This window comes from Nicotiana sylvestris, chromosome 3 (genome assembly GCF_000393655.2).
Source record: "Nicotiana sylvestris chromosome 3, ASM39365v2, whole genome shotgun sequence".
Taxonomy (NCBI): domain Eukaryota; kingdom Viridiplantae; phylum Streptophyta; class Magnoliopsida; order Solanales; family Solanaceae; genus Nicotiana; species Nicotiana sylvestris.
Genome location: NC_091059.1, coordinates 149,995,375 through 150,023,086, shown reverse-complemented (window position 1 = coordinate 150,023,086; position 27,712 = coordinate 149,995,375). Strand labels below are relative to the sequence as shown.

The 27,712-nt window shown below is 37.3% G+C and overlaps 2 protein-coding genes and 1 non-coding gene across 3 annotated transcripts; 2 read left to right on the top strand and 1 right to left on the bottom strand.

Moving 5' to 3' along the window:
- Positions 1-728: 728 nt before the first annotated feature.
- Positions 729-1,754, top strand: LOC138888171 (secreted RxLR effector protein 161-like). Its single transcript, XM_070169988.1, has 2 exons — positions 729-869; positions 1,119-1,754. The coding sequence occupies exons 1-2, from the start codon at positions 729-731 to the stop codon at positions 1,752-1,754; spliced, it is 777 nt and encodes a 258-aa protein (XP_070026089.1).
- Positions 1,755-12,990: 11,236 nt separating this feature from the next.
- LOC104244732 (uncharacterized) lies at positions 12,991-16,196 on the bottom strand. The gene is made up of 6 exons (XM_009800207.2): positions 15,742-16,196; positions 15,496-15,649; positions 15,108-15,284; positions 14,936-15,019; positions 13,931-14,012; positions 12,991-13,613 (listed from the first exon to the last, which is right to left on the bottom strand). The coding sequence occupies exons 1-6, from the start codon at positions 16,065-16,067 to the stop codon at positions 13,159-13,161; spliced, it is 1,278 nt and encodes a 425-aa protein (XP_009798509.1). The 5' UTR covers positions 16,068-16,196; the 3' UTR covers positions 12,991-13,158.
- On the top strand, positions 15,367-15,448 carry TRNAS-AGA (transfer RNA serine (anticodon AGA)). Its single transcript has one exon. It is a non-coding gene; the product is annotated as a tRNA-Ser (tRNA).
- Positions 16,197-27,712: the final 11,516 nt, after the last annotated feature.

Below are 27,712 nucleotides of genomic sequence, written 5' to 3'. Positions count from 1 at the left end.
ATATAAAGTAACAATCCTATCATTCAATCATGATGAAAGACATGTTCGTAGTGATTAATGTTTATGAACGAAATATATTTGTATGATATGACGTAAATATCGAGTGTGAAAAGTTTTGCGATCAAGAATACAAAAAGAGGGACCTTTTGGTTAACTACCTTGTCAAATTAGAGAACCGAGAGTACGGTTATAGATTTCTGGTTTATAAATTGAAAAATTCCGACATTCAAAATAATACGGTTATAGAATTAGATAATGTTGAGTTCTTTAAAAATATATATCCATATAAAAAGGAATGTGAGTTGATTGGTGAAGGATCTAAACGACCTCGGGAAGAAACAAAAGAAAGTACATTTAATCAGGAGGATCCAAGACGTAGTAAACGTCAAAGAACGTCTACTTCATTTGGACCAAATTTTGTGACTTTCTTATTGGAAAATGAGCCTCGAGCATTTAAAGAAGCTATGTCTTCTTCGGAATCATTGTTATGAAAAGAGGCAGTCAATAGTGAAATAAAATCCATATTGAACAACTATACATGGGAATTGGTTGATCTTCCTCCTGGAAATAAGCCTCTGGGTTCTAAATGGATTGCTAAGAGAAAAATGAAAGATGATGGCACTATTGATAAATTTAAGACAAGACTTGTAGTCAAAGGGTATAGACAACGAGAAGGTTTTGACTACTTTGATACATATTCCCCAGTTACAAGAATTACGTCCATACGGATGTTAGTAGTATTAGCTGCAGTGTATGGTCTTGAAATTCATCAAATGGATGTTAAGACGACCTTCTTCAATGGAAATTTGGAGGAAGAAATCTACATTGAACAACCTGAAGGGTTTGTGATTCCAGGTAAAGAAAAGAAGGTATGTAGACTTGTTAAGTCCCTTTACGGACTAAAACAAGCACCCAAACAATGGCATGCGAAATTTGACCAAACAATGTTGTCAAATGATTTTAAGATAAATGAATGTGATAAATTTGTGTACATTAAAAATGTTCCAAATCACATAATCATTGTTTGCTTATATGTGGACGATATGCTGATAATGAGTAATGACATTGCCAACATAAATGTTACTAAGTGTATCTTAACTAGCAAGTTTGATATGAAGGACTTGGGAGTTGCTGATTTATTTCTGGAGATTAAGATCCATAAGACTTCTCAAGGTCTGGCATTGTCACAATCTCATTATATTAAGATAGTACTTGAAAAATTCAAGCACTTAGGGTTTAAAGTTGCAAAGACTTCAGTTGATGTGAATCTTGCATTAGCAAAGAACAAAGGCCAAAGCATATCACAATTGGATTATGCTCGTGTGTTCGGATGCTTAATATACATCATGAATTGTACATTACTAGATATAGCTTGTGCTATAAGTAAATTGAGTCGATATACGAGCAATCCAGGTCAATCTCATTGGATGTCAATGAAACGAGTTTTGGGGTATTTAGAATATACCCATGGCTTTGCTTTGCACTACAGTAAATATCATGCGATGATTGAGGGATACTGTGATGCAAATTGGATCACCGATTTAGCTGATTCGGAGTCCACAAGTGGATATGTATTCACTATTGGTGGAGGATCGGTATCTTGGAAGTCGTCCAAACAAACTTGTATTGCCTGCTCTACAATGGAGGTTGAGTTCATAGACTTAAATAAAGCCGGTGAAGAAGTTGAATGGCTCCGGAATTTCTTGGAAGACATTCCATTTTGGCCTAAATTGTTGGCATCAATATGCATATAATGTGATAGTAGATCACGCCAGTCGCTGCAAATATAATCCAGTCTAAAAGTCCGTAGTCGAATCCCACAGAGAACTAAGGCTTAGGTATATCTGTTTAATATCACTAAAAAGACAAGTTTGAATAATTTTTTAAATTATAAGGATTGAGATTTATATTTCTAACTAATTAACTAGCAAATACTAGAAAGCGGTAAAATTATCAACTAAAGAGACAAAGGGTTGGAGACTAAATTAAGGAGGTCTAGAGTTATGATTTTCCCAAGTGTCGAAATCCTTCTAGCTATGTTCCCTATAATTTCTCCGATGTATTCCCTACTGATCGTGAGCACTTTAGGTGTCGTAATTCTCTCTCGAGCAACTACAACAATTTACTAGATATATTCTCTCGAACTACACTAGTTGGCTTTATCTAACCGCTCATTATGACCACGTCAAGGCTTTGTTATTTCTAAACCTACCTTTAAACCCGTTGTATTGATTTCTCACATACGTTAGGAGTGGCGTTGTTCAATAACCACCTAAATATGCATCCTTTCTCAAGCAACACATAATAAATAGGCACAGTCAATTGATGGTCATTCAATCAACATCAACAAACACGTAGTTGAACAAGTAGATAAATCCAAAGGTTAAATTATATTAAAACATAATAAGAATTCATCCTCCAAAAGGTTCTATCAAAACCCTAGATAACAAATTAGTTATTCATAACAGTATGTAAAACTACAATACTAAAAGTCATAACCAATAATGAAAATAGGAAGAAGAAAGTGAATAACTCGTAGAAGAATTCTCCGTTTTGCTCCTAGTGTGTTCTTGCCTCCTTAGGTCGAATCTCCAGTCTCATTGGCTTCCTTAGGTCTAAATTATATCAAAAGTATGTCCAACTTCTTAAAATACAATTTTTCCATGTATATATACCAAGTAGGGTCGGGCCCAAACAATTATACCTCCTCCTACGCGAAAAAGGACAATTTTTCAGGTCTAGACGCTCGCGGTCGCGGTCCGAGCGCGTTATTTTCCCAGTGTACTGCCTCAGTCCGCGTCCAGGTACGCGGTTCCGGTTTCTACCATATTTTTCGCCTTGTTCAGTTTGGAATTTGGAAAAATGTAAAACATAAAGTTGTAGCTCTTTGAGTTAGCTTTCCAACCATATATTGTATAGCCCAAATGGAGTTTCGGATCAAAGGGTTATGTCTATTTTATTAGACAGTACACAATATGCCTACTCGAGTCTTCGTTTGTTCTTAACTATCAAATTTGACCCCCGAACACGATCCCGGCTTAATTCTTTGGGCTTTTACTCATACTTCAAAGCTCCAAATCACTAGAATTCATTCCATAGCATCTATATATCTCGGAATCACTCCTACAAGGCATAAAACACACCATTAGTGCAAAACACTAGCGATTAAAGATCAAACTCAATTAAAGTACAGTAAATTAGAGTGTAATAAGCGACTAAAATACGCAATTATAGCCTATCATCAATTGTCAAGAGGCAATTGGAAGGGCTGGGAGCGTTATGTATAACGGTAAATCTCGTCATATACGACAAAAATATAAAACCGTTAGGCAATTACTCTCCAGAGGAATTATCACGATTGACTATGTAAAGTCAAGTGATTATGTGTCGGATCCACTTACAAAAGGCCTAACTAGATAGGTAGTTGAGAAATCATCAAGGAAAATGGGACTATGACCGAGAACTAGTCATAGTGGTGGTAACTCTACCTAGAAGACTAGAGATCCTAAGATCTAGGTTCAAGGAGATCAAACAAAGTTATTAATGACGGTTCAACATTGTCGACTAAATCTTTGGTCCATTCTCGTGATGAGACAGTGTTCAGTACCAAGGATAGCGCATTAAGGCTTTTTAATGATTTTTAAATTTGATACGGGTATATCAAATAGTGTATCTACGGGATGACACGTTTAGGAATCACCTATGCAAGTGTGAAGTGTTAGCCGCTTCAAGAAGAACTTTGTAAGGCCATTTCTCTACACACTTATGAAATCAGGCGGTGTTCATGGCTGAAACGAACATAACAATGAGAACCAAAGACGGTTAAGGGTTAGTTGTGTGACTTATGGTTGTCTAGGTATACACCAAAATTCGATGGTTCAAAGATATCAAATCTACCGATTAACCGAGTATATCCGACATAAGTTCACTATGGAAAGTTCAAAGGGAAACCTACTTATCTAGATGCAACTAGTCCTTGCTTGCGAATCACATAGTTTTTCATGCATATTTCCATGATATAGCTATTCCCCATTCATGTGGGGATTGTTGGGGTTTTAAGTATATTAAATGCTTAAAAGAGGGTGAATGTGAAATGGAGGAAAATAAAAATTTTGAGTGAAATTTTAAGTTTTCCCCCTTGATGAAGGAACATTGTCCCATATTGGAAGAGAAAAAGGTTTTTTATGGGTATATAAGCAATTTCTCTTCTTCTAGCTCTTAAAGAGTTGAGAAGAAGGCAAGCCTCGCGTCGTCGTCGTCGTTGTTTGCTCGGCTTCGGATTCGGATTCGTCGCTCGCTCCGCTCGGCTTCGGTTTCGAATTTGGATTCAGTCAATTGATTGATTAATTTTTTGGACCAAATTTATTTGTTAATAGTAAAATATTAACAGAAATATTATTAAATATTCGTTTTAATAACAGAATATTAATATTAAAATAAATAGTAATATTAAATCCAATCAGTTTTTCATTTTTCAGTTGTGTAACTAAAAATTAAACTACCCTCTTCAATTTTTCCTCTTTATTTTTCCCTCTTTATTACTGAGTAAATAGCCATTTATGTTAAGGCATTTATGCTATGGCCGTTTTCAGGGGCGTACGTAAAACTTTTTGTAAGCGGTGTCGAAATTTAAAGTGGTGAACAAATTACTACAATAAATATGGGAGATAAGAAATAGAGAAGAGCAACACCGCCAAACCCTATCACTTAGAAATTACAAGTTATAGAGGATGAGATTTTTTTCGTAGTTACTGTTTAAAATTCGTTTATCTTATTGTAAAATAATTACCTTTTAGAAGTTAAATAGTATTTCATTATCACTTATGGTGCCACGGAAGAGGACATAGTTCTACTTTTTAAACAAAAGAGGCTTAAAAGAAAAAAATGCAAAAGAAACGCATACGAAGTATTCGAACCGCAGACCTCGAAGTTGCAAGTGAGGAGCTTGACCATCAGACCAGACACTGTATTTTGTTCAGCTGTGCCATATGATTGATATGTATACCTTTTGCACAATGTTTATATGTGTAATAATTAAAATTTTCCTTGGACTAGGGTGCATCCGCCCCTGGCAGTTTTGTATAAACAATCATTCTGAAGAGTTGCACCTCTTAAGATTTCAGCCCAACTTTGGCTATAAATACAAGTCTATTCTCTTAGAATTTTCATACGATTTTCTGAGTTTCTCCTCCTTCTTCTGCATACTTTTAACATCAAACAAAGCAACAGTAAGTGTGATTTGCTACCGAACTTTGTGTTCGCTAAAACACTGGGGTTTGAAGTACCACTACACCAATGTGTAATTTGTTCTATCCTGAGAGGAAATAATTCATAACCTTGGATACTAGGAGGGGATTAAATTCCTTAAGAAAACACTGTGAATTCAATGGGCTCGAATTGATTTTTATCTCTTTATATTTTCTGTTTATATGTTATTCTGTTTTTTCCGCAATTAGTTTACAAATACAGCATTGTAACATAAAGCACTGCAGCTTGTAGTTTCAGGTTTTTAGCTTAACATATATAACTACTTTGTTAAAATGCTGGAAATTAAGTGGATATTTGAATTCTCATTGTTGAGGAAAGATCCTTACTTGCACCATTACGTGTATTTGCTAAGTGCTAACAGACAGGCCAAGTCGAAGTAATTCTAACCTCCTATGCCGAAGTCAATATTAATTGCTTTTTGATCTTTGAAGTTTTGTTGACTACGAGACCCCATATACAATTTGAATAATAGTCAACTTTTCAACTCATTGATCAGGTCAGCAATACTTTGATTTCGTTACAAAAGAAAGCCCCACCACCCCACTAACATGGAGTTGGTCCTAACCTATCCATAGAAGCTGACATGCTCCAAAACGGGGTATAAATTATAATAGTAGTAGTAGAAAGACAAGCATAACCATATGCTCAAACCATAGGAAACAAGACGTGTTTCAGCATTATATAGTATTTCCTTAATAAATTAACCTTTAGTTAATATTAAAATCTTTTTTGGTCCAAAATAGAAAATAAAATGTACTCCCCCGGTTCTATTTTATATAAAAACAATATTACCTTAGTTCGTTTAAAAACAATGAAGTGTCTTTATATTTGAAAAATAAATTAACTTAAACTTCTTATTGTATTCTTAATTTTTTTTATTAGCTATACATATATTATGATATATTTAAAGATCATAACTTTAAAAAATATATTTTTTTATTAAATTATTTCATTAATTAAAACGGAAGAAATATTAGTTAGGAATTAGGGGAACTTCCTAGTTAAATCCTCAAGAAAATTATAAATATCATGTTTGCAATGATAGACTCCAACAACACGTGTTGATAGGAGAGTGGTAGTTTCCAAGTTCGATCCACCAGCCTTCGAAGTCCAAAGACTTGCGAACCAATTCAACGAATTATACATTAGGGAACGATAATGGAAACTTCTTTTCTCCTCAATCCACTTGATTCCATATGTTTCCAATTTTACTTGGGAGAAAGATTCCAAATTTTAACCTCCTCCCCCCTTATAAATACACCTCCTTCTCCAGCTTCTTTTCTTCGTAAACAAGTTTTAGCATCCCTTACACTTCTTACCATAAACCAATCAATTACTTATTTCTTGCGTTACCTACTTTAATTTCTTGTGTTATTTGTTTTCTCCGAATTAGAAAAAAAAAAAATACAGCAACTATAATGATGTCAATATTCAGTTCTTTTGACGTTCTCTCTGCTGAGATATTTGGCCTTAAGGTGAACCGCTCTTGGGCACCGGCCAGTACTGAGAAGAAACAACAAGAACAAGGGGTTTCGCCTCTTGTATCCGATCGCAAGAACGAGGCTTCTCCGCCGTCAACTTCTTCAACCGGTGGACTGAAGAAGGTCGGAGAGGCGGCGGCGGCGTCATCTTCGCGACCACAGCAACAAAAGAGGCCGAGGTTTGCACTGGAATTGGACGGCGTCTACTGTTTCGAGACAATCCTTCCCTATTGATTTTCTTACAATAATTCCAAAATTGAAATTTTTTTTTTATTTTTTTTTTGTTAAAATTGATATTGAAATTCTTTGTTCTTGTCTGGTTGTAATCAACCATGGGCATGTAACCGTAAATTCCGTTGATACAATTTATTATCTGATATTCTATTATTTTGATTCACTTTTTTGAGTACTTTATTTCATATATAATTTTTTTTTTACCTTTGTTTATCTCTTTTCCCGATCAAATACGGTTAAAGAATCGCTTCAACCACTAATGTATTCAGAACTAGTATTGAAATATAAAAAGTAAGGAAGACTGTTAGAAAAGTGGGAAAAAAATTTAGTGCAACTCAAACTAATTAACCACGGAAGCTAATTTTGACATAAATGGAGTCCGGGGTAATGATTTGGTAAAAGTTGGCATTTCTTCTAAGGTCATAGATTATACGGGAAGAATATGCTAAAGTGGATGTTATGTTATGTGCCAAATTATTTGTCTTCGTAAGGAATTCTTCACTAAAAACTGAATAATTCAAGAAAATATGTTTTTTCCTATTCGAAACAATAATACCATTGTATAATAGTAAGTTCATGGATGTTGTTGCAAATGTCGCCTCCTCAATATTTGCAGAGTTTTCCGGAGTTACACTTTAGTCCTAAAGATTATAGTCGCTTTTACTTTTACTCATGAAGTTAGCTTTTTATATATTTTTCCCTTTCTTTAAATACTGATGTAAGGCACCCTCACGAGGATGTTGAATGAAAAATCAAATTTTATCTTCTTGTTTTTCTCTGTTTTCTTTTCCTTGCTTTCTTGATTCATTTTCATGGCTTTTTCCATTCGGGAATCGCTACAGATGTATTGACAGTTATCTTTATTAAATTAAAGATATTTTTATAAAAGGTTTGTTCAATTACAAGAGAACAAAGAAGCAATCTAATGCATCGTCCTCTCATGTCAATAATTACACCTCTTAATTTTTTTTAATATCATTAATAATAGAAGTATTTGTCTCAAGTATCTTTTATTTAACTAATACTTCACTAATTGAAACAGTACTAGCTAAAAAAAACTAGTAACAAAATTTTTTTTTGTTTTCCTGAAGTATCAAATATTTGGAATAAATTAATGTGATGACTCGATAGATTATCTTTAATTTTGACCTTCATTTCTGTATTCCCAGACCTTAAATAGTTCCATTTAGCATTTCTCAATTTTCGTGCACAATTCGTGTCTTAATTCGGGAGGTTTTTAGGTGAAAAATTGATAAGAATGTGAAATCATGGTTTAAAACTTTGAGTTGACTTCGGTCAATATTTTGAGCAAACGGACTCGGATCGGTATTCTGACGGTCTCAGTGGGTCCGTATCGTGATTTGGGACTTGGGAGTATGCCCAAAATTTATTTGGAGGTCCCTAGCTAATTATCGTCATTTGTTGAAAACCAAAAATTTAAAGGTCTAAAGATTCAAAAGTTTGACCACAAATTGATTTTGTTGATATCGGGCTCGGATTGCAATTCTGAGAGTTGGAATAGCTCCATTATGTCATTTGGGACTTACATGCAAAATTTGAGGTTATTCCGGATTGATTTGATATGTTTCGACGCAATTTATAGAATTGAAAATTTCATAAATTCATTAAGTTCGAATCGAGCTGCGATTTGTAGTTTCGACGTTATTTGGTGTGATTTGAGACCTAGAGTAAGTTTGTGTTACGTAATGAGACTTATTAGTATATTCAGACGAGGTTTCGAGTGGCTTGAGTGAGTTTTGGATCATTTTTGGTCAAGAAGGCAGGTCTGGTTCTGGTGCGTCGCACCTGCGAAATTTTGAGCACAGATGCGTGGCCGCTCTTGCGGAATTTTTGGTCACTTCTGCGACGTTGTCACATGCTTGTTCCTTCGCTCCTGCAGAAATTTTTTGCGCAAGTGTGCAATCGCTTCTGCGAAGGGCGAGCCTGCTTTTGCGAGGCAGACCGCCTCTGCGTCACTTGGGCGCGTTTGCGATGTCGCAGGTGCGACATTTTCTTGCACAGGTGGGGATCTCTGCCTTGCAGGCTGGCTTCGCAAATGCGAGCCTTTTCTCGCAAATGTGTGCTTGCAGGCACGCTCATTAGTCCGCATGTGCGAAAGAGTCGGGCAGAATGCCTAAGTTCGGGAGTTCGACACTTTTGTTCATTTTTAGAGTTTTAGACCTCGATTTTGGGCGATTTCAGAGGGATTCTTCACGAGTTTGAGTTGGGTAAGTATTCTTTATTCGAAATTAGTTATATTTCTTGATTTCATACTTATTTACAGCATTAATTAGTGAATTGAATGGAAGAAAATGAGATTTTTGTAAAATCTTCCAAAAATAAAAAATGAGGATTTGAAGGGCGATTCGATATCGGAATTCGACAATTTTTGTATGGTTGGACTCGTATCATAACGGGTGTTCGAATTTCATAAATTATTGTTGGGTTCCGAAGTGTGGGTCCCGCATTGACTTTCTGTTGACTTTTTAAATTTTGTTCAATAATGAGTTAAACTAAACTCATTTCATTCGTGAGTAGTTTCTAAAACTTATTTTGAATCGTTTGATCAATAATTGACTAGATTTGAGGTGTTCGGAGGTCAATGCGCGAGGCAGGGCTTATTGGAATTTTGAGTTGATTGCGAAGTGAGGTAAGTGTTGGGTCTAACCTTAACTTGAGGGAATAGGGACCATTGAACTATGTGCTATGTGAATTTCATGTGTAGCGGTATATATGCAAGGCGACGAGTGTACATACGCCGTTAATTACTTGTTTCCATATCTACCGTATTTCATTAATTATGTTATTCCATGTCTTGATTGTCACGTGCCTTAACTGCTTCTTATGCCTCAACTTGCTACTTGACATTTATTATTCTCGCATTATAATATGTAAATTTCTTCCATGTTTCTATGTTAATTGATAACTCCCTTAATTGTCTTATTTGTACCCTTTAACTGCCATATATGTAACTTGTTTTGTTGCTCAGTATTAATTGTCGTCTTTCATGATTTGGTACGAAATTCTCTTCTTGATTTGTAGCTTTCATATTCGTTAATCGTTTGATTCGAGTTGTTAAATTGATTGCACTTGTTTATTTATTTATGGATCGGGTTGCACGCCGCAAAAGGTGAAATAAGGGTAGATTTATATTGATACGATGGGATCGGGTTGCGCGCCACAACAGGTGAAATTCAAATAAGGGTGGATTGATATGGTGAAATAAGGGAGAATTATTATATTGACTATGATTATATGGTGGGATCGGATTGCGGGCCGCAACATATATTTACTTATTATTATTGATATTTACATGGTAGAATAAGGATGGATAGTGTTGTACGGTAGGATCGTGTTGCGCGCCGCAATAATTTATGTGTTTTGTACCCCTTGTTGAATTATGTTGGCTTCGTACTTCCGTGCGAGATTCTGAGGATTGGTATTTTTGTATTAACTGGATTTCGAGGATTGAGTTATTTTTATGAGTTAACTATTTTATTTTCCCGTATGTTCCTTTCCCTGTCATTATTTTTATACACTGCGTGTAGGTTATTATAAGTGGCCCGCCTTAGTCTTGTCGCTACTTCGTCGAGGTTAGGCTCGGCACTTACAATGTACATGGGGTCGTTTGTACTCATACTACACTATGCACTTCTTGTGCAGATTTTGGAGTCGGTCCCAGCGGCGGTCATTAGGTTGCTCGGATTGACTATTGGACGGAAACTTGAGGTACAACTGCCCCACGTTCGCAACCCTGAAGTCCCCTTCTACTTTATCTTAGCTGCGTATTTTCATTTGGACAACTTTACTTTTATTCAGACCTTTATCTGTATTATTCTAGTAGCTCGTGTACTTGTGACACCAGATCCGAGGTTGTATTAGATATTTCAGTTGTTATGGTTTTCCGCACTTCACTTCAAATTTATTTTAGTTATTTCGGTTTCTTTATTATTATTTAATATTATCCGTCAAAAATGGATAAATCATTCTAATGTTGGCTTGCCTAGCAAGTGAAATGTTGGGTGCCATCACGGTCCGATGGTGGGATTTCCGGGTCGTGACAATTAAATCTCATTGGGGGATGCAGTTTGTGTAGCACGCAAAACTTACTTACAAAATGGGGAAATTCTTTTTTCCTTTCTCTGGATTATGGAGACGTTCGACTCTTGTGATTATCATTTGGATCTCGATTTACCCTTTTTCATCTGCTCAATTATCTTATTGTTGACGTTATATTAACTCATGATTTGTAGCCTATAGATTTTTTAGTAAAGAAACGCAATCATAAGTAGCGAATTGCTGTTGCGTTTGGATCTCTTTCTGCATACAGCTGCTAAACTTTCCAAGGATTAGAATATAAAAAATTGGTTTCGTGGAGTATTAAGAGAAAAGTGATATGATCCGTGATTAATTAAGGACCCCGTAAGAGGACAAACTTATCTACACGCAACCATATTAAGCACAGAGTAAATCTAATGTGTTAGTTAAGCAATATGCTCTCTTTAATATCATCAACTTCTGAAAATTTTGGATTTACTTGCTGTAATCTCTATGAGAAAGGGTCATTAAACATTTTTTGTTTGAAAGATACTCAGTCCTTCTCACTTTTATTATAATGTCAAGCCTTTCAACCTAGCAGAATCCGAACTTTGAACTCACACATTTCAAACAAGTTAAGAAATTTTAACAGTCATATCAAGTGTAAGGATAAATTATTCCTAGAAAAAGATACAAAGTAAGCAAAAATTAAAAAGCCACAAAAGGGAACATGCTGTATTATTTAGCCAGTGCACGCTAATGTAATTCCACTAGTATTTATTTTATACCCTTCTTGGAGTTGAAATTATGATTTCGCGATCAATATTATCACTTGGTTTTGCTTCCGGCACTTTATTCTTTACTTTTCTCGTCTGTCAAGGCAACTGATATTCCTTACCTTTGGCTTTTATTCCTACTGGCTCGTGGCTTATGGAAATGTGGGAAGACAATATATCTAAGCGTACCTGCAGCTGTGGCTGCTGTTTTTTGTTTTGATCTCTTGCTGATCAATGCATGGCACTAATTAAGCATCCTTCATATGAGAGCACTTGCAGCTGTAGCATGAGGCGGAGCCAGAATTTTAAGGTTATGGGTTCACGATTCTAATTGTTTTACGTTACTGGGTTCTAAATTAATATGCTATACATATTTAATGATTTTTTAAAAGATAAATATAAGGTTCGAACCAAAGCTACTTGGTGTGGTCGAACCCGCTCCCGACACTCTAGCTCTGCCCCTGGTTGTAGTTGTTGTTGCTGGCGGAGGCAGTTGGCTTATTTTTTTTGGTATCGATCGTAGCAGGGGCGGATTTATAGGGTAGTTTATCGAGTACGTGAACCCATGCATGGTCTCTCCATCAAAATAGGTATTTTATGTATGTATTTTCTAGAATTAATCTAATATTATCTGTTAGCACCCATGATCCACAGCGGTTGAATGGTGCACTTGGTTGAATATTGAGTTATTTACCCAAAGGAACAAGGATTTACTCACTTTATACTCTTTTTTCCTCTTTTGTTTAACGGTGCACCCATGTTTTAGAAACTCTAGATCCGCCTCTGGATTGTAGGAGCAATACGCTTGTACATTAATGAGGCGTATATACTCCATACATACTTTTGATTTGCCTCCTTTCTCTTAATCATTTCTGAAAGTACAACATCCTGTCATAATGTATATAGTCGGGTTGTTATTCAACTTAATTAATGTAGGCACCTGGAGATAGATACTTGGCACCTGCTGTGGTTTTGGTCACAAAACTAAAAGAAGATGCAAAATCACAAACTGAGAGGGTGAGGCTTAGTCTCTGCAGTTTCGGGACACTTGTAGGAAATTAATCTTTTTGGTGCAGACCATGTTGTGAAAGTTCATCCATGTACCAAGAGATTTCTTGCCCTATAGTATGAACAGTGCATTCATATAGTAAAAGAACTTCTTGGGAGTCTTTGTAGTGGTTAAGAATCAAAGGTTAGAATAAAACAGATGATAACACCTGTATGCCGCGCTTCGATTGATCAATAACACTCTGCTTGTATTACATTTAACAATCATTGCTTGTGCCGATCACCAACACTATGCTAAAAGGAAAAGAAATAGGTTATGTACAACAGAAACATGGTATAAATGAGATTATCGGTCATGCCCTTGGACTTGCTCTTCTTCCTATATTTCCAAACCTTTTCGCTACATTAAACAAAAGTGCCTTGGGTATGATTCCTCGGTCAAGGGTACAAGCAACAATCAAAGCGCCACCAATGATAAGTAGCTTTGGTACGTTTATGCCCTCGGATTTTGCAGGTGAAACCTGTACTTCAGTCCCTGATGATTCTTCCACATCACCTTCCATTAACTTCAAGTATTCTGGATCAATTTTTGTATTAACTTGGGCCATAAAAGCACAGCGAGAGATTTTCATGTTAGATGCTCTTGATTTCTGGTAGGACCGGAATCCACGCTCAATCTTCCTTACAAGTCCCCACATACCCTGCCTTACCCCGAATTTCGCGATTTCCCATGGGATGCCCATATCTTCGTAATGGAAGAGAAGCACCTCGCATGCAGTCAGCTGGCCATTTCCTCTCCTTGATTCCACTGTTTCATGCACCAAAATGGATTTCAGAGGCGTAGAAAATGACAAATGGGATCAGAGGATCATGACCTTTAACAAGTCTCAACTCTAGTTAGCGATACTCGCAAAGAAGTTGAAAATAAACTGCAGGAAATACTGTCCTGCTATCCAACATATCACTGTGCATCTTTTCAAAATTGAAAAATGATGCCGGAAGTTGTCTATCCAATTAGAATGTGCTTGTTTGTTCTGATTCATAGATATGTTAACTAATTGGGAAAGCAAAAACATGAAAACTGGAAAAGAAGGAAGCTAAAAGAGGAAAGTGAGACAGTCATACCTGCTTGTATGTACCAACTTGAATAATACAGGTCAACACGTCTTGGTTTATCCTTCCTGGGAACACTAGGACATGGTACCCCCTGGTTAACAGAAGGAAAACTGATAATTAGAGGGGAGTTCCAGATATAGAAATATCAGCATAGCGTTAAACATACGAAGGAGAATAAAGAAAGCATGTGGCAATTCATTCATTTCTCTCCACTGTTTTTGTGTGGCGGGGTGGAGGAGAGGGTGAAACATGTTTTATGGCAGAGAGAATTGAGGCCACTAGGATGTGGTAATGTCAAAGGTCTGTAGGAAGTTCGTTAACGCTGGCATAGAAGGAGAATATTTTTTATTTTTCAGCTCTCTCTAGCTCTGCCCATGCTCGATTCTCTAATCAAAGTCCAAAGAAGGATTTTGTGAAAATTAGAGGATCCCAGAAGTAAGCTGCTGTCAACTACATTCTTCACAGCACTATTTTGTTAATATTCAGTATCAAAAGGAATCATGGTCTTGTGACTCTTCACAGCATAAGTCTCAATGCCACAATAAGTATGATCTAACAACTAGATAATCTGATAGTTGGACTGCGTAGAGAGACAGGAAGTTTCGCAACAGCTCCTCCGGAGTTTCTGAATTACTCAAAGCTGCAAAGTGGACTCTGCAGCTATTGATATCAGGCAACAATCTGCTTAACAAATTGATCCATTTCTTTAGTCCTAGACGCTTCATTTATGGAAGTAACTCAAGTAAACAGCACGTTGTTTCAATAATCTTTTAAGACTTGAATCACACTCATGGAAAGAGGCAGCCTCTGTAAGTGTAACATGACACCAACTTAAACTTAGTAAGTTCCCATTTCATGTCAGCCGACAACGAAGAAATGAAGAAATGAAGAATTGAAACATCAACCACAACAATAACACCTTAATCCTACCAGGTCGCTCCGTTTAAACTCATTTGGATACAATATTATACAAAATAAGAATAAAAGAGGGGGGAAAAAGTCGAAGTCCTGTACCTTTGTTACACAATAATATGACCTTCCTGACTCCCATATTCGACGACCAAATAAATATTCTCTGTCACTGCAGAAAAATGGGAACTGCACAAAAAACATTTGATGATTTAACTATTAGCTAAACAAAATTCTGAGAATGCAGCAAAAGCGTACATACGTTGCGTCTTCTTACCTTTCGAACCCAATGCACTATCATTGTTCCAGTTATGGGGCATTCCTCAATAGTTTCTGCATGTACAAGCATGTCATCCCACTTTAGCCGAAACTCATCATCCCAGAAAAAATCCCTCAACAGTTCAGGTGTTGCATCCTCATACACAGTTCTGCTGCAATATTCAGGGGGGCCACTCTAGCAAAAACAATATAGAAAAATCAATAAACAAGTCAGGCAAAAGAGACAGCAATATAATGAAGTATTAGTCTATAGCAAAGTGGTCGTGCCGGAGTGGTTATCGGGCATGACTAGAAATCATGTGGGCTTTGCCCGCGCAGGTTCGAATCCTGCCGACCACGTTAATTTTATTTATTTTTATCAAAAAAAGAAATGAAGCCTTTACTACCTCAGGATCTCGCTGCCACGCTTGATAACTCATAGTAGGCGTAGAGCCATCCATCATGTGTTTCCACGGAGGGCCTCCGTCTTTCCTCTCAACAAGATGCCATAAATGTTTCAAATCTTCATCTGTTATTGGTAATGTATTCAGCTGCGATGGACTATACAAAAAAAGACAAAACGCAAATGAGTTACCCCGTCCAATCTACTTAACAAACCAACGATTTGATCAAGAAAGTAGGAATTAACTTACCCACTCTCAAATTGTTCAATTTCTGAGGGAGCATCCACATAAGAACCAAAACTAGGGGTATGAGCCTTAGAGGAATGAAAGCTCTTTGTTTCGGTTAATTCCAAGCTTTTAGACGGTGAAGGAACCAAAGCAGTGGGGGAAGAAGGTGCTGAAAAATCAAATTTACAATTTTTCCAGCTAGCCCATTTGGGTTTCCAAATCCAACCAACCGTAATACCTAAAAGAAAGGCAATCCAAACTGGACCAAGAAACATCATAATCTCTATAAATACTGCCCCAATCGTCGGTCTTTCAAGTATCTCCATAAATGCCTCAACTAACACCATATCTATAGCTTAATATAATGAAATACAATCGATGAATCGATTATGTACAGGACCCACAAAGGTCAAGGGAAAAAAAGGCAAGGGAGGTATTAATAAGGAAGAGAAAAGTTGAGGCTATGATTTTTGTAATAAGATTGAAAAAGACGTGAAAGGTGGAGCATTGTATTCTGGAAATTACGGGTATTCTTGATTTGATATGGGAATTTGTTCCGGTCTGAAGAAAATACTGCACCGCAGCAATTTACCTTGAGGAAGAAAAGGAGAGTATTAGTAATGGATAAAATGCGAGAATGGGGGAGCATTTGATATTTTGTTTTGGATAAGAAGAACATATGCATCAGCACATTTGTTGACTGGTTACCAGCTGGGCACGGTAAGAATGGAAATCTCATAGGGAATAGGTACTGGCCGTTATTTGCTGACTAAACAAAACTAAGGACGGTGCTTCCTATGTCTGTGTTGTTTCAGTTTTGCATAATTCTAGATTTTGCGGTAGTTGTGGTTTCTCGTTTTCCACGTTCAATTGTTTGGTTGTGGAAACGCTGGAGGGCTCGTTGTCATTCACGTAAATTGGGTGCCTGTGTAATGTTGTGTATAGAAGTGGCAAACGGGCGGGCGGATCGGATATGGTTCGGATCGAAAACGGGTAATAAAAAAACGGATCAAGTATTCGACCCGATCCATATTTAATACGGATAAAAAACGGGTTAACTGGCGGATAATATGAGTTACCCATATTATCTATGACTTCTTGTATATGATCACTTTTGGGAGAATTCTTAGTCTTCCTAACTTGTAAAAATTGCATGGGGCGCCCTATTTGGTCGCTCTCATTTAACATATACCCATTTTTTTTAAAATTTTTAACTTGTACTCACTTTTTAAATAACTTCAGACCAATTTCTCCTCCTCATTCTCCTCCTTCGTTTTCTTCTTCTTCTTCTTCTTCTTCTTCTTCTTCTTCTTCTTCTTCTTCTTTCTTCTGCTGCCACTGTTGGTGCTGCTATGGAACTTTAGTTCATGAGATAATTGTCATAAATATGAGTAGTAACTTTCAGTTCTGCTGGTTAAAGTTTTTAGCCATTAAAATTTGTCATTATGCATTTACATTCAAGAACTAACTACTTTTGTCTCATACTAGGGTTGTTTCAGCCACTACGATTGACTACACTATAAGAAACATAACTGAAAGTTACAGTGGGGCATATTTATAGAACAGAAAGATTGGCATATCCAGAAAGCGGTGTCTTTGTTGCAGAAATTTTAGCTAAGATCAACTTGTAGTTTGATTGACATGTATAAGAGAGTAAGAATGGCGCCTTGTGGGCGTGGTGCATACCTAGCAACATTGGATCCGACCCACATGGCTAAATGAACTAAATAACTTCAGCTCTAGATCTGAAGTTCGCCAGTTACAAAACAAAAACTTCAGCTCTAGAGCTGAAGTTCGCCAGTTAGAAAAATAAAAAGTTCAGCTCTAGAGCTGAAGTTCGTCAGTTACAAAACAAAAACTTCAGCCGTAGAGCTGAAGTTCGTCAGTTACAAAAACAAAAACTTCAGCAATGCAAATAGAGAACAAAAACTTCAGGCCCGTCTACTAGAATGCTGAAGTTTTGCGTGATTGTCTTTGCTACTTCAGCCCTGTATGCTGAAGTTATGCGAAAAAGAGGGTACGCTTGCAATTTTTTTTGCAAAGCGGGCACAAGTTAAAACGTGACACAAAAAGCGGGTATAGATGCAAATGCCCCCTCCCCCCAACTCGAGGAACCCCCAATTTAAGGCTTTACAAATGTAAAAGTTAGACTCATTGGTTATCCATTGGTTACTCATTGGTTATCCATTTTCTAAATGGATAATATGGTTCTTATCCATATTTGACCCATTTTTAAAAAGTTCATTATCGAACCCATTTTTTAGTGAATAATATGGATGGTTAACTGTTCTCTTTTAACCATTTTGTCACCCCTAGTTGTGTACATGATAGGGTGCAAGTCCAATCACTTACTGCCAGATAGACATTTTCTTTGTCCATTTTATTTCGAGTTTAAAATTACAAATTCAATTTATATACTGAAAGTATCAAGCAAGCATTGGAGTTTCCTCACTTCAAGTTAAAAATAACTATTTTGATTTTTTAGAACTCTCTAGGGTGAACATGCTCACATTGGTCCCTAAGCCCTCAGGCGGATCTAGGATTTTTGGAACATGGTGTACAGCTAAAGAAAAGTGTACAAAAAAGTATTAAGTAGAAATTGATCTTTATTCCTCTAAGTAAATAACTTAGTATTTAACCAAGTGCACCATTTCTGGAGCATAGGGGGGCAATGGATAATATTTGATAAATTCTAGCAAATATGTACATAAAATACCTAGTTTAGCAGAGAGATTATGGGTTTACGTGTCCCATATTTTGGACAGCAAATTCGCCCCTGGCCATGATAAAGGAAGATGATTGCGGTAGAATGACGGTCAGTGTAAATGCCTATCAAAATAAAATGTCATATCTATAGAACAATAATAACTTATAAGAAATATATGAGAGCGAAGGATATTGCCTCTAAAGTTTAACATATCTATAAGATAAATATCATATAGATGCATATGCTAATAGTATAAGATTAAAAAATGACATACATTTACCATAAAGTGCAACTAGCATACATTGAGGATAAAATGGAAGAATATCACCTAAGATGGTTTGGCCATACCTGGCGTCGTCCTCTAGATGCATCGGTCAGTTAGGTGAAACCTGGTGAATGAAGATATTAAACATGACGAGATACACCGAAAATCCCATGGAAAAAGTTGTTTTGAAAGACTTACAAGCTCTTGGAATCAATGCAATTTTAGCGAAAAATAAGAATATATGACGTCTATATTCATTATTTACTTTTTCTAGCCATATACATAAATTATACATTGAATATACACGACTATATACATATAATACATAAATTATGCATATATTATATCTTTACTGGTTATTTTTAGTTTAAGCAGTTGGGTGGGCGACTATTTGGGTTGATTCTTCTATATTTTATTCATGTTAATGTGTTTACTTTAGATTCTATACTTTTTAAGAGTCTTTTTGTCTTATTAGAGATTCTAATGCACGTAGAAAAAGAGAACCTTTAGAACTCTTTATTTTTCATAACGTTGTGTCTATGCGATATGTTAAAACGGAGGATACGATTAGTAATGGGGTCCATCAAATCAAATGGTCATTTAACTATTCAAAATTACCTAGTGAAATTATATTTCTTTTGTTTGTAAAGAAAAGTCACTTAACTAAGGGGTTCTACTCAATAAAGCGCCCGCTTATTAAAGAATACACTTAGGGAGAACAACACAATTTTAGAGAGAGAGAGACTCTAGCCACTCTTTACAACTAAGACTAACATACTTGCACACGCTTCCACCAAGTATGACCCTATCACCACTCTCTGCCATGGAGCCTTTGCACCATATTCCGTCGGGACCTCCTAACAAGCCCTCTAACACAAGGGACCAAATAATGGAAGACGTAACCCTTCATAATCAATTCGTTAGGGACGCACTTGAGGATAAGAGATTAGCCACCACAAGCACTTACAACACTGACTATCTCTTAGAGGACGCCCCACCAGAGCCACCAACAATAAACGATCCCATTGCTCTATCTCAAGAAGACAAAGATGGATTATACCATCCATGGCGCTTCTTTGTTATCGTCAAACTATTCGCTAGACGGATTTCACACCTGACACTCAAATCCAAACTAAATTGTCACACCTCCTTTTTCAGCTACGCCCCCAGCTAAGGGACGTAAAAGGGAGTTTTTTCAATTAAAGGACAATCGAAACGGGATTTTATTTAAAGATTCAGAGTCGCCACTTAAGAGATTTATGGTGTCCCAAGTCACCGGTTGAATCCCGAATCGAGGAAAAGAATGACTCTGTTTAATAGTCTGCGCACCAGAAATTCGGATGAGGAATTCTGTTAACCCGGGTGAAGGTGTTAGGCATTCCCGAGTTCCGTGGTTCTAGCACGGTCGCTCAACTGTCATATTCGGCTTGATTATCTTATTTTATGCACTTATGAACCTATGTGCAAATTTTAACTGTTTACCGCTTTTGTTATTATTTATTCAAAGAATTGCAACGTCGTGAGAATGCATCTCGAATTGCGCCACATAAATGTACCCGCAATTTTCGATACGTTCCAGCTTCGTTGAGATTTGGATTTGGGTCACATAAATGTGCACCCGAGTTTAGGAAGATAACATTATTAAATACGCGCCTAAAGATACTAACGCATTGTTATTTTGAGAAAAGCCGTAAAGTTCGCTATACGACCTGTCTCGAAATCTAAGCATTTGAAATAACTGTCCGTTGAGGGCCCCGCAGTTTGTGTATTCTTGTTTGTCGAGGCTCATCTCATTCATTATTTTTTAAAGGAATTTGCAACGTCATGGAAATGCATCTCGAACCACGTCACAATCAATGTACCTGTGATTAACGACACATTTCGACTTCGTTGAGATTTGGATTTGGGTCACATAAATGTGCACCCGAGTTTAAGAGAGTAAATTATTTAAAGCGCACCGGAAGTGACTTGCGCGTTGTTATCTTTTGGGGAAGGCCGTAAAATTTTGCTAAACGGCCCGTCCCTAAGTCTAAGTATTTTAAACAAATTTTTATTGATGGCCCCGCAATTTTGTTTTTTTTTTATTATTCGGTGAGGCTCATCTCATTTTTTATTCAAGGATATCCTAAAGCGACTATGATTTTCTATTTATTGGTCTCTAAAAATAAAGAAAAATCCTAATCAATTAGCATTAAAAGTTCGGGCTTCAAATTCAAGTCCTGGTCCAAACAAAAGGAAACACCTTCTAGTTTGAACCTGCTACCTAACTTAAGGTCCGCCGCCTGCCGTTGTAAATATTAACAAACCAGCTACCATTTCGATCCAGTTCAACTTTAGCTTTATTATATGAATTGGATTATTGGAGTTAATCTATGTGGAATACAAAGCCATTTTTTAGCTCTTTTTACGGTTTGTTGAAAAATGCATCAATGCTAAAAACTGACATCAAGCTAACATTAATCACTAACATTCGAGAACTAACATTAGTTACTAACATTATTTACATTGCTAATTAAAATGATGTTATTTACTCAAGTGAACTCGCGATTTCAGAATTAGACCTATTAAACCAACGTGCTGATTTTCATAAGTTATTTGAACCTGTTTTGTGACATAAACTATTTGAAGCTATTTCACGACTACTGAAAAAAAGAATTAACTACACTATATTTCATAACTAGTAATCACAAACTAAGATTAATTACAATTGATATTCACATGTTTGTAGAAATAGATTCAACAGTCCAGTTTATGCATTTCAAAATCATTCCAATACATACTATGAAATATCAAGTGAACTACTGCTTATACCTCAAATTAAACACAAAGAAATAGTTATTTTCATAAATCCATTCCAACAACTCTTTACTTCCTTTCCTTTAAATTTGAGAGTTGTAGAACATGTACCTGGATAACGGAAATACAAGAAGATGAAGGAGCGATCAGCAACAGTAATAACACAGCAACGCAGTGACAGAACAACCAAGTGACAGATTAAAATGAAAGAACCAGCAGAGTTCCAGCAAACCCAATGAAAACAATAGCCAATAACCAATAGCAAACTCAGGAAGAACCAATTGAAACCCCAGAAATACCAAACAGCACACCAATGAAACAGCAACAATACTAGTTCTGATATTCAGCAGTAAAAGAAGAGACCCACTTTTCTGTTTCTTAGCTCTCAAACACTGCACCTTTTGATTAAAAATCAGCCTGTTTTTTACTCTCAAATTACTGAACTTTTAAATGTTAAAAATCCAGCCTAGACTCTAAGAAAAACTGGAAGAGAAACGATTTTCTTCCTCCAAAAACCAACCCCTCCTTTACTGCCTATCAATGACTCTATTTATAACCCAAAACAGGTATGGGCAACATATTTTAATCAATCCTTATTTAATCTTTTCATACCATTATGTTTTGTTCCTCACTATTGCATGCCTTGTTCCCCACTATATTAAACAAATGTATTAGTTCCCACTACCACATGTTTTGTCTCCCACTATATATTAAATAATGTATTATTTTAATATTATTAGTACTTAGTGGATAGAGCACTCAAACTAATCATTTTTTAAAACTTAAAATCCCGAAAATGCCCCTGAAACTACTGAAATTACCATTCTACCCCATCAGCCATATACAATCCTCCTAAGTCAATTAATCAATCTTAATTGAGAAATCCTAACAAATTGGCTAATTTAAACACATGAAACTAACTCCCAATCAATGACATTAAGACAATTCAACAAAGCCAGATTCATATCCAAAACAAACTTAGCAGAACAAACAGGTAAATCCAAATCACTAAACGCAATCATCAATTGAACTCAAACTAGATCAAACCACATCATAACAAAGATGAATGATTCAGAACAAAACTATGTGGAACTACTACAGTCAGATTTCAGACTACGATTGATACACAGATACATGGGCTGAAATGACACAATTCTAAGTTAAACCTGTACAAAAATGTAGGAATATTGAAAGTATATCGACATTAAATCGTAGTCTATATTCCTGGGTTTGAATTCAAACTAATACAAACTAACAAACTAGGGTTCCTACATTTAAACCAGAACTAACAAACTTCAAACAAAAATGAACATGAATTATCTATAATACAAACAAAGACCTGGGTTCGTATTCAAACTAACCCATCGGAACACAAACACAATCAGAGAAAGAAGAAAAAGAGGGGAAGACGAATTTGTTGAATGAACTAAAAAGAAAAGAGAACGGAAACCTACTAGTTTAAAGACCGGGTTCGAACGTCGACCTCGACACGCCTGAAGAAACCTCGACATGAAGGAGTTCACTGATTTGTGGTCGTTTGGAGGAGCTGCTGGTCGACGTGAGGTCTGGTGTTGCAGTTGGTGACGGGCTGGCTGTGCTGGTCCTGAGGCGGCGACTGTGAGTAGTTGGTCTCAAAGAGAGGTCGGGGTGAGATCGTTTGGTCGTTCAGCTAGTTCGGCGGCTTGGAGAAGATACAACAGCGGCGTTATATTTTAGGGGTCCTAGGTTAGAGGTCTGTCGCTGCTTTCTTTTGTCCTAGGGTTCCGCCATTTTAGGTTGAAGATGGAGGTTCAGCTGGGGACGATGAAGACGGGAGGGCAGTCATGGGGGGTGGTCGTTTGGACGACGATGACGAAGAAGGCAGCCATGGGGGGTGGGCGTTTGGATGAAGATGAAGAAGAAGGGCAGCCATGTGGTGGTGGGTTCAAAGAAGATGAAGGAGGAAGGGGCAGCCATGGTCGTTTGGGACGAGGGGTGAAGCAACAGAGGTGAAGCAGCAGCAACAGCGGCGGCGCTGCTTGCCGCCAGGTCCGCTGTTCGTTAGGGACGATGGGGACGGGGTGGTTGTTTGGATGAAGGCGGAGGAGAAGGCAGCCATGGGAGGGTTTGTTTGGAGAAGGAGAAGAAGGGGGCGGTTGTTTTAGGTTTTTTTTGTATATTAGGGGTTTTTTAGAAAAATTGAAAATGAAAAATGGAAGAAGGGGGGGTGTTTGGGTTAGGGGCGGACCGGGTCGGTGGGTTTTTTGGGTTGGATAAGGGGTTATTTGGTTTGGGCCTGGTTGATTTAATTTAAAAGGTGGCCCAGTCCGATTTTCTTCTTATTTCCACTGCTTCTTTTTCTTCTTTTATTTTTCTTTAAATAAAACTAAAATTCTAAAAATCCTAAATTAGCCTATTAAACTAAATTAATTTATAAAAATGCTAATTAACTCTTAATAACAATTAACACACAATTAAATAGCAATTATGATAAAATCACACAATTTGGATATTAAATGCTAAAAATGCAATGTACATTATTTTTATGATTTTTTGTTCTTGTAAAACAAAATTAATTGCTCCTAATTGTAGAATTAAATCCTAAATGCAAATGCGACATATTTTTGTATTTTTTATTAATTTAACAAATAAACATTCACGGACAAATACAAATAATTAACCAAAAATGCCACGAAAATTCTTAAAATTGCACACAAAGGAAAATTGTTTTATTTTGAATTTTTTTTGGGGAGTAATTCTCACATAGGGCAAAAATCGCTCACATAAATGAGTTGTGGAAACCTGAGGAAAACCTCATCCTAATGAGATTTTTTCACCAACAAAGTCAACCTAGAAGAAAGCATAACCAAGGCTTTTCATGGTGGGCCTTAGTTCATCTATGACCAATTCCTCACAGTGCGTAGATGGGAACCAAACTTTGTCCCAGGAGCAACCCTCCTAATCTCCATTGCTATTTAGATATGGCTTCTTAGTTACTAATAAATTTTTATGACCGTGAGATCCTAGAAAAAATTGGGGCAAGGGAAGGCCGACTCCTTAAGGTGGATTCTTGCACCTCCTCGACCTTGAGAGGAAGATACGTCAGGCTATATATCCAAGTCCCACTAGAATTACCGGTTATTAATATGGTCACTATTGGCTCCCACATACAACCAATCATTTATGAAAACAAAGACATCATGTGTGCAGGTTGTGGGAAAAGTGGTCATACCACGAGTGGATGCAACTACTAAACAATACCACTCGCCAAACAACCAGAGAAATCCTCACCTTACCAATCGCCAACCAAGGATGAGGATGGTTGGAAAATGGTAAGATTCACCAAAAATAGAATAAGGCAACAACTAAATAACACCGCACGCCAGGAAGGGGGAAATAAGCCAAAGGCATCTAGGTAAAAATATTTGATGTTGCCTCAAGTAAATTCTTAAATACTCAAACCTTTCAATATTGGGGTAAGTTCACACCTCTTACAGGTACTGGAAAGAGGAATCAAACTGGTAAGAATGAAGTGGTATTTCCCACGACCCCATCCCTAAGAATTCTAATGACTTTCTGACACCGCCCTAATTAAAAGAGCATCTAATTCAGGAAGATACCCCTCCTCAACCCATAGGAATAGATGCCCACACCAAAAGCGTATCCAACATTACCCAAATCCAAAACATGGTTGTGGAGCCCGCCAAAGACTACTGGCCCAAAAAGGCCCTAAAGACCACACATACTAGCACAGAATCACACACGAGCACTCGACCTCCACACCCCACTTCCTCTTAGTTCTCTCATTCTCCCCATCTATATCTACCAACACCGACTCTGGTATTACCCCTAGATCCTTACCAAATCGGATACCTATAACAGATAATCATCACATTATTGCAGATGAAGTGACACCTACCGTCTCTTCAAACAAATGCACGCCCCAGAATAAATCTTCATTTTCCAATGTGTTCAAGGCAAATACCTTCTTTATTACCACTTTGGCTAATAAACTACCCACCGTAACCACTTTCACTTCCGATAACAACAATAACACAATCTCCTCTGTCAAAGCAAGAAAAAAATGGAGGAAGAGCTAATACCAGAACCACCGACAATAAACGACCCCATTGCTCTATCTCAAGAAGAAAAAGCTAGATTGTACGATCCATGGCGCTTCTCTATTATCGTCAAACTATTTGCTAGACGGATTTCACACCTAACACTCAAAGCCAAACTAAATGAGCTGTGGAAACGTGAGAAAAACCTCATCCTAATTGACTTGGAATGGGATTTTTTCATTGTTAAATTCAACCTAGAAAAAAGCATGACCAAGGCTCTCCATGGTGGGCTCTAATTCATCTATGGTTAATTCCTCACAGTGCGTAGATGGAAACCAAACTTTGTCCCAGGAGCAACCCTCCTAATCTCTACTGCTATTTGGATACGAATTCCCAGTCACCAACAAATACCTCTATTGACACTGGTATCAACACCCCTACCACCAAACCACACCTCAGGTTCGTGGTTGGATATAGCTATGTAGGGACAAAGCAAAATCTTCAATCTAAAGATCGACTTAGTCCCATTAGTAGTCCATGTGCAAGACCCACTCTTCCTAGCTCAATCAATAATGGTAGGCCTCAACCACGGCCTAGAAACCTTTGGCTAACAACTCTTCTCCAAGCCCAGTACTCGGCGGGGACAAGGAACCTATCGACGAATGAGTTTAACATGTTGATGAGCCAAGTGTTCCAAACTATATTGTTCTTCCCCAAAATCTCTGTAGAGAAATCACCAAAAACTCTAACCTTTCTCCTTTGGCCCCCAATATCGATCCCAAAGATTGGGCCAGTGATGTCCCCATCGGTGGCACCAATCCCAATGATGCTGATAGAGACCATCGACTCAGTGCTCAATCAAACCCTAGACTTACTGAAGGAGTCAAACCTAGACCTGGAAGAAACATTAGCAAGCCTAGGGGTCCCAAAAAATAGTCTTCTTATTGGAATAGAGCCAGAGGATATAGTTCAAAAAGTGGCTCAGTGAAATGCTTATCGCGCTCTGCCCAAGAAACCTATCAAACTATAGCCTAGATCTCCAGTGCACTAATTGTAAAACTTAGGGTACTCCACATCACTTCTAAAACCTGCCCTAGGGAGGGAGAATCTGAATGAACTGGCCAAGAGAAAGGGAAGGGTGTCAAAATGAAGATACCACACAATCAGAAGCTCGTAATGAACTTCATTATATGGAATACTAGGGGTGCTAACAGCTCCAAGTTTAGGAGACACTACTCCTATATGGTCAAACTCCACAACCCATCCATGTTTTTCCTCCTAGAGACTCGTATGGCTGACCATAAACACCTAACTAGTGAGCTGCAGTTCAATGCCCAGATTCAATCCCCTGCCGCAGGGCAATCCAGTGGAATAGTGGTCATGTAGAAATATGACCTCATTAAGCTTGAGGATGTCTCCACAACCCCTCAAGGTGCTCATGTCATGGTTAAGGTACACTCTCTTCCCGAATTCTTTCTTTTCACTACCATCTATGCTAGCAATACTTTTAGTTCTGGATCACTTGATAGACATAGCATCTGCTTTCAAGGGCAGTTGGTTAGTAGGGGTGATTTTAATAAGGTCCTTAATGCGAGGGACAAGTTTGGTGGTAATAACATCAGTACTAATAGAGCCAACTATTTTTGGAATTGTATTAGCAAGTGTAACTTGATAGATATAGGGTTCAAAGGTAGTAAGTACACTTGGAGAAATAAAAGATACATTATTAAACAAAGCATCATCATGGAAAGGTTAGATAAATGCCTAGCCACTAGCAACTGGATTGACTTATACCCTGAGGCCAATGTCACTCACCTCCCCAGGACTAACTCATACCACTGTTCACTTCTACTCTCTCTCCACAATGACCAAATCTACCATACTATACCTTTTAGGTTTGAAACAATATGGTGTGGTCACTTGGACCTACCCATTATTATCCAACAATGCTTTACTAGCAATGCCACACTGCCTCAGGCTACCCTCAACTTTAAGCATCAAGCCCTCAAATGGAATAAAGAGGTTTTTGGCAACACCTTTCATAGGAAAAAACACATCATAGCTAGGTTGACTGGCATCTAAAAATCTCCACAATTCCCCTTCAGTAGGTTCCTCCAAAATCTACACAACCAACTCCAAAAAACTATTCAAACATCCTCATATGTGAGGAGGACTTCTAGAAGC

Bases quoted from the DNA above. Each gene is read 5' to 3' on its own strand.
- LOC104244732 (XM_009800207.2), bottom strand. From the start codon at position 16,067: ATGGTGTTAGTTGAGGCATTTATGGAGATACTTGAAAGACCGACGATT. The intron at 15,020-15,107 runs GTAAGAAGACGC...TTTTTTGTGCAG, and splicing joins TAGTGCATTGGGTTCGAAAG to TTCCCATTTTTCTGCAGTGA. The intron at 14,013-14,935 runs GTACAGGACTTC...TCTGTTAACCAG, and splicing joins CATATTATTGTGTAACAAAG to GGGGTACCATGTCCTAGTGT.
- LOC138888171 (XM_070169988.1), top strand. From the start codon at position 729: ATGTTAGTAGTATTAGCTGCAGTGTATGGTCTTGAAATTCATCAAATG. The intron at 870-1,118 runs GTATGTAGACTT...TTTGATATGAAG, and splicing joins TTCCAGGTAAAGAAAAGAAG to GACTTGGGAGTTGCTGATTT.